General features: G+C 41.2%; 1 protein-coding gene across 1 annotated transcript; it reads right to left on the reverse strand.

Moving 5' to 3' along the window:
- Positions 1-3,610: 3,610 nt before the first annotated feature.
- Positions 3,611-6,383, reverse strand: LOC143483786 (uncharacterized). Its single transcript, XM_076982329.1, has 4 exons — positions 6,274-6,383; positions 6,041-6,184; positions 4,119-4,549; positions 3,611-4,020 (listed from the first exon to the last, which is right to left on the reverse strand). The coding sequence occupies exons 1-4, from the start codon at positions 6,381-6,383 to the stop codon at positions 3,611-3,613; spliced, it is 1,095 nt and encodes a 364-aa protein (XP_076838444.1).
- Positions 6,384-7,603: the final 1,220 nt, after the last annotated feature.

Genomic DNA, 7,603 nt, shown 5'->3' on the forward strand with positions numbered 1-7,603 from the left:
TCTCGTTTCAACTCCACCCCCCAGTTAGTGTTTTTTTTTTCTCATTTTTAATAAATATTCATACTATTGCATTTGTGTCACACCTACCTTGGATAAATGGTACAAATATACTGTATGTTTCCTTGTTTTCATTTACAATAGTAGGACGTTTTAAAAGTTGCAAAGTAGTCTTTAGAAAATTTTAACACAACTGCTATGAAGTAGTGTCTATACCAGGGGTCACCAACGTGGTGCCCGCGGGCACCATGTCGCCCGCGAGGACTTCACGAGTCGCCCGCGGGCTTGTTTTAAAAATAGCTCACTATAGTGAAGTAGCTCCCAGTTTCAAAAAGGTTGGTGACCCCTGGTCTATACTTACTGAACTCTGGGACCAATAGCGATCAAAAGAACCTTCCTTGGATGCTCAGGTGAGCCACAGAACGAATGGCGTTGCAGTTGTTAGCGTTTTATGTTACCTCTCCACCCAATCTGAAGACTATCTGTGGTTAGCAATTCATGTTTCATTGGGGTAGAAATGCATGGTCCTATAAGGTTTCTCTCACACGGGTTTCATTAGGGTGACCATATTTTCATTTGGCAAAACCAGGACACCTTGGAGGGGCGGTGTGCGGCACATATACTGTGGCATGCACTCACTTAACATAGGCCCACGCAATCTTACAATATGATATTTGCAGTTGGTTTATTACAAATGCTTTTCAGTAAAAGTCAACAACTAAAACTCCAATAACAAATGATAGTCCAAGGAAGGTAATTAAAAAATTTTCCTCACTTAAAAAAAAAACCGGGACGCCAGGTAACGAACGTGAAATATGGACATGTCCCGGGAAATATGGAGGTTTGGTCACCCTAGTTTCATGTAAATTATTTTGGCCATACATTCATGATTACTTTGACTTCATAAAGTCATAAATTCATGAGTTTCTAAAGGCATTAAACTGAATTACATGAATGTAATGTAAGCTAAAGCAATGACAAAAACATGGACAATGTGGCTAATGTGCACCTACCTCTTTAAATAATGTGTTGCTTAAAACTTTTACTTTTTATGGTTTAATATAATGTGGTGGATGTAGGGAATCTCGCTCTCCTCAGCATTTGTGTCCGCTTCCTCGCTAAGCAGCATATGCTGCGTTACACATGAATGCAGAGGAAATACGGCCCCAAATATCTTTATTCTGCACATGGTCCAAGAGGCTCAAACAGTGATTACCCTTCATTTATATTATATTATATTTACATTATATTATATTTTTGTGAATAATATTAGTCCATGGGCCATGAACAAAGTAATGCATTCTGAGTAATCAATTTCAACACATTTGTAGTGTACTTGTGTACTGGCGTTTTTTTCTTGTAGCTTTGACAGTGACAGAAGAGAGAGAAAATACATCGTCAAAAGACATCTGTAGCTACAATGTATCTGTATGTTGATCGTTCTCACCTGTGGCTCATCTCGACATCACTTGGGTCTCGTTTAGTTCTTCTTGCGCAGTGTCCCATGCATGGACGTAATTTTGATTTCATAGGTGGGGGGGCACAAATGGTGGTGCTGGTGTGTTCCAGATCACTGACGGGGGGTGGCGAACGAAAAGTGTTGAAGGGGGGGTGCGGAGAACATAAAGTGTTACCAGAGCAGAGCTTGGAGCGGTCGATTTATGCATGGTCCTAGCGCTAGATTCGTCGCTATTTAAATTTTTGTTTTTTAACCGTTAGAAAGTGGGAGGGACGACGACATGGATTCGTCGCTATTTAAATATTTGGTTTTAACTGTAAAAACTGGGGGGACCAAAACCGGCTTTTGAAAAGGTGGGAGGGACATGTCGTTGTCCCCCTCCAAATTACGTCCGTGGTACCATGCTCGTATTTGTCGATGCCGATGCCATATGTGTGTACAGCAGGGGTGCTCATTACGTCGATAAGGAAGGAAGTGTCGGTCGATCGCGAAGGAATGTGCGTAGATCGCGTCACATAAAATAGTAGTAGATGAATCGCACATCTGCACTGACGGTTGTATTTTGATTGACATTCACGGTAGCCAATCTGCAATCCACTCAACAAATTACGTTCGCCACCCAACCCCCCCCCCCCCGCTCAACATATTACGTTTGCCAACCCCCCCCCCCCCCGCTCAACAAATTACGTTCGCCGCCACCCCGGTAGATCTTTCTGACTTGGTCATCTTATAAGTAGCTCGCAAGCTGAAAACTGTGGGCACCCCTGGTGTACAGTATATGTTAATGTGCGCTGCCTGCGATATATCTCACTTTAATAAACGTGAGTATATACGCAACTGCCTCGTCACTCCGCCTGTGCATCGTCGTTACAGTAGCAAGACATGAAAATTTTATTTTTATGCCACTTTGAGAATTGAGAATCGTACAAAGGTAAAAAGAAATACAATTCAAGGATTTATTATTTTTTTATTTCAAGTAGGGGTAAATAAATGCAGTAGCTACTTAAATTACAGCCTGGTTTTCGCACAATTAAAGTTGAAGCTGTAGGTGTAACGCTGGGAGGAGGCAGGAACGACGAGCAGGTGCGACAACACAACGTTTATTTATACAGACGATAGTGAAAGTGCGGTGCAAACAGCGCAAGCACTTGGACATAGAACACTCACTAAGCACGAGCATTAGACAAAGACGAGCACAAGACATTGCGCGAACGCACATTAAATAGGTGATTAAAACATACCCTCGTGATCTCGAGAAAAGGTACAGGTGCGACTACGAACACGCTCAAAAATGACCCACACCCACGGAACTACAAACATGGACATAACTGCATGCAGACAACGTAGCGGCACGCCCACAGGAAAGGGTCCGGGGCTGTCACCGTAACAGTAGGTTACCTGACAAATTCTAGGTTCAGTTTTTCTTCACTCAGAAATCTGAATTTATCCAAAGCAACTATCCTTAGCTAGCATATATAGGTTTAATTCCAAAAACCCTTAACCAAAACTATCAGAACATCACATTAATGTTGAAGCCTAGAATGAGAGCTACAATATAACACTCTAAAATACAACACAATTCAAGAGCAATCACTAAACAATTATAACTGCAAAAATGTAATGTTCTGTACCAATGCCTAAGTATAATTAAGGTGCTTTTCATAGAGCAATTCAAGTTGATATTTGAAGATAGTGAGTCACTCCACTGTTTGGACTGTTTGGTCTTGATCCTGGTCTTCCATGAAACTTGAAATATTGTGGGTCAAGCCAGGCCATACTTAACAGTCAAATAAAAAGGTAGCTCAGTAACTAAAAATTGGCATAATATTCAGAAGCTTCCTTCAAACCCACCATTGTCAACGTATCACTGTTGGGCCCTTGAGCAGTCCCTTAACCCTCAATTGTCTGATCTTGCTCAAAACTGTAAGTTGATTAGAATAAAAAGTGTCTGAAATGACTAATGACCTCTCAAAACAGATGACAAGACCTCTGTGAGGATCAGTTGCTCTGGGGATGTGTGATAACTTAGTCTTGCTTAACAATTTTAGACTTATTGTTCAATTAGCATCATTAACATATTGGCATCATTAATTATTCTTAAGTCATTGATTACCTTGACTAGAGCTCTGTTCCCTGTTTTGTGATAATTTTGGCTTAACATTTGTTTGTGTGAAATGGCTGCTCTAGAATCTTTTGACTTTTGCAAAATTTCCAAATTCCTTTACAAAGACACTTAAAGATCTTCTCCCATGCCTCCAATTCTGATCGCCACAGAGCTGATCTAGAGCGGATAAGATGAGAGGTTTCACTTTTCTTGCCTTTGGCCAGGCTAATGCTTTCTTTACAGATAAACAGGGCATCAACACCAATGAATAAGGCATTGAGACCAATGAAACCAGCCCTGGCTGACTTTGACTGGGCCAGTGGTGCGCCCTTAGCCAGCTGCCCAATGTCAGGCAGGTCTGCAGTGAGATTAGGGATGCCGCGAGCTATTTTAGCCTCCTGAACCACAAGGACCTTCATGGCTGATGCCCCATCTACAACGGCATCAATACCTTTGGCTACTGCCTAGTTGTTAAGAGTTTTGCTCCAATAGCCATAGGGTTATGGTTACGGTTGGGGTTATGGTAATTTATTTGAGTTTGTAATTTATTTATTTGACCCTCTCTGTTATCTAATTCCTGCAAACAATTTAGAACCTTCTGCACATCATCCATAAATCTCTTAAAGGTGTTGTTGGCCTTTTTCCCACGATGACTCTTTACTGCTATTTCAGTAATGCCTGTGACTAAACTGTTAACCCCACTTGTGACCCCCAGTCCAACCCCTGTCAGTGTGAGGGCCAGGGACACTCCTGCAGTGACAGGGGCCAGAGCCAAGCCAACGATGGACAAGACACCTCCTGCAATGCCAACTGAACTGCCAGCCACAGTGGAGATGCTGAACCCCAGCTTCATCTTATCCAGCTGATTTGCATCCTCCTCTAATTCAGACAGGAACTGAAGCATTCTGGGGCCACACTGACTGAATAAGCCAATGAAGCGCAGGGCCTCACCACCAAAGAGGAACGTCATCCTGAATGATTCATCCATCCTGAAAAGGTCAGGAAAGAAAAAAATCAATGCACCACAAATGTTCAAAAGGTAAAAATGTTCATGCAAGAGAAGACGTGCGTTTACCTGATACTGATTAGCTGTTTTAAGTGGACATACAAGTTACACACTGACTCCTCACTCGGGTTATAAAACTGCAGTGAAGGTTCCGAATTTTCCCAGCTGCAAAGTAATATGTAACACAATCTGTCATTTCAATGTTCAGATATAAGCAAAGTAAAATGAATGTTTAATTACTAAAACAATAAAAAGATAATTAATCTGAATCGAATTGAATCAATTCATTTGAATCACGGTGTTCCGAAACACTGTTTAGAAGTCTGTATCGAAAGGGGAAAGCCATGTGACTGTTCCAAAAACGGGTTTCTTACATCACGCAGTTTCGAGACGTTTTGAAACTTTTCACGCGTTTTAGTCCGCACTTAAGTTTGAGCAGCTGGTCTGAGATCAAAATGTTTACTGATTACTTGTGATCAGTTGTGATTACAACTGATTACTTGTAATGTTTAATAAATAAAGGATTACATAAGCATTTCCCTACTTTGCAATGTAAAATGAATAATGTCAGCTATATCAATCCACTGACTAAAAGAGTATCATAATGAAAAATACATCTTAATGACATCATTAAAACAACCCTGTTCTCTGCAAAATTATGTTTTTGTGATTAAAATTTATTTAGGGACACAATCTGTTATGGGGGAATATTTCCTATCATTTTTCATAAATTAACACATTACTTCTGTTAAGAAAATGTTGTGGATTTAGGCCCTGGTTGCCCACTAGATGTTACTGTGGCATGGGATGATTTTTCCAAATCAATTGGTTCATTTGATTCGATCTCCCAAAAGCCCCACTTTTGCCGTCTCTATGAAAAACCTTTACCAAAATTACAAACAAAACTGGATAGAGAAATAACAGCATAAGTAAACTTGAGTAAGGGCAGAAGTGGCGAAGGAGCGAGCATACTCGGAAACAACAGGGAAAAACCAGAGCAAGGTAAGTACAACAATGTAGCATGAAGCAACAAGAGGCTGACTGAATGTGCGCAGTGTTGGCAACAAACAACTCAACAATGAGACTCTGCTGCCATCATCCTGAAATAGGAAGGACAGCTGCAGGTCATCACTGCTGATTGTGTGTTAGTGAGTGAGTGCTGGTTCGCAAGCGAGCGTTGGTTCGAAAGTGGCCGTTGGTTCGAAAGTGAGCGTTGGTTCGCTAGCGAGTGCTGGCTCGCGAGCCTCCTCCTGTGGTGACAGGTGGAGCAACTCTGGAGTCAGCACTGACACAAAGAATTATTTTCCTGTATAATACTTACTCAAGATTGCCTCCAGAAAACACACCCTTTGATCTGCAGAGAATAAAACACTACTTTGACAAAAGATAAACAGCTGTTAAAAAAGATAAACAGCTGATAAATAGTTAACACCCCAATACTGTACACCCCATGATAACAGAACTGAGATCTTACTTCTCTTTCATTCTCTCACACAGCTGTTGTGTGGTGCGAATATACTTGTCCAATTGGAAGGCCAAGACCTCCACATTGAAGAGGCTGGGCATGAAAAAAGCTCCTGCATCTCTCTTGAAGTGGATGAGGAGTGGAGAGACAACTCTGGTTGTGGAGATCACACAGCTGCAGCACTCACCCCTCTTGGTAGAATGTTTACACTCATAAACACAAACAGTGAGGTGACTGCTAGCCTCTCCACTGCATCCATGAAGTGTTGGAGTTTCTCCAGTCCCTGCAGGGTTTCATTCAGGACTGATCCCAGCTCTTTCTCCAGGTCTTCCCTCCTGGAGTCTGCTGTCATCTGGGTCATACCACTCCACAGATACTCCCCAAAAGCCTTGATGACTTTCCACAAGATTTTGGAATGTGACTGTGGGAATTTGTGGCCATTCATTCAACACAGCATTTGTGTTATTGGGCACTGATATTGGACAAGAAGGTCTGACTCACAATTTAGATTCCAGTTGATCTCAAAGGTTTTCAATTGGGTTCAGGGCTCTGTGCAGACCACAGTTGTTAAACCATGCCTTTATGGAGCTGGCTTTGTGCACAGTCATGGAACAGGGGAAGGTCTTCCTGAAACTGTTACTACAAAGTTGGAATCATATAATGGTGTGAAATGTATACTGTAAAATTACCTTCACTGGAACTAAGGGGCCAAGCTCCAGCTTTAGCCCAATATCCTTATGAGTAATGTAACAAACTATGGTCAATATATATAAATATATATACACACACACAGTATCTGGCAAATGTCCTGTTGCTTAGCCAAGTTGTAGGAACAACAACAAATAACTTGACTTGTAGTTGATCAATTGAAATCAGAAATAGCTTATATGGAAGGTAAAGCCCTCTAGATTATGCTTATTATACCAAAAGACGTTTTGTATCATTAATTGAGTTTTATCATTAATTAGGTCTTGTATACAAAATAATGTTGAAATTATACACATACTTTATTTTGAATACACAAACATGTTACAATAACATTAGAAAAATAGTTAATATCAGTATGACTTCCATGAGCTTGGAGGACTGCATCCATACATCTTGGCAATGACTCAAACTATTGATGAAGTCATCTGCAATGGCAAAGTAATCAGTCTCGCAGGACTTCCAGAGTTCACCAAGATTTTTTGGTTTCATCTTTCAATCCTCAATAATGTTCATGTCTGGTGACTGGGCTGGTCAATCCTCAATAATGTTCATGTCTGGTGATGGGGCTGGTCAATCCTCAATAATGTTCATGTCTGGTGATGGGGCTGGTCAATCCTCAATAATGTTCATGTCTGGTGACTGGGCTGGTCAATCCTGGAGCCCCTTGAACTTCTTTGCTTTCAGGAACCTTGATGTGGAGGCTGAAGTATGAGAAGGATCGCCATCCTGCTGCAGAATTTTGCAGTCTCCAGAGTTCCTTACCTCAAAATATAACAAGAACCACCAACACATTTTAACCTGCAAATGGGCATGTAAAAAAACTCATGTGGGCATTTTTCACCCCAACCAAGGTTGCATACCTTC

Source organism: Brachyhypopomus gauderio, chromosome 2 (genome assembly GCF_052324685.1).
Source record: "Brachyhypopomus gauderio isolate BG-103 chromosome 2, BGAUD_0.2, whole genome shotgun sequence".
In the NCBI taxonomy this organism is placed as follows: Eukaryota; Metazoa; Chordata; class Actinopteri; order Gymnotiformes; family Hypopomidae; genus Brachyhypopomus; species Brachyhypopomus gauderio.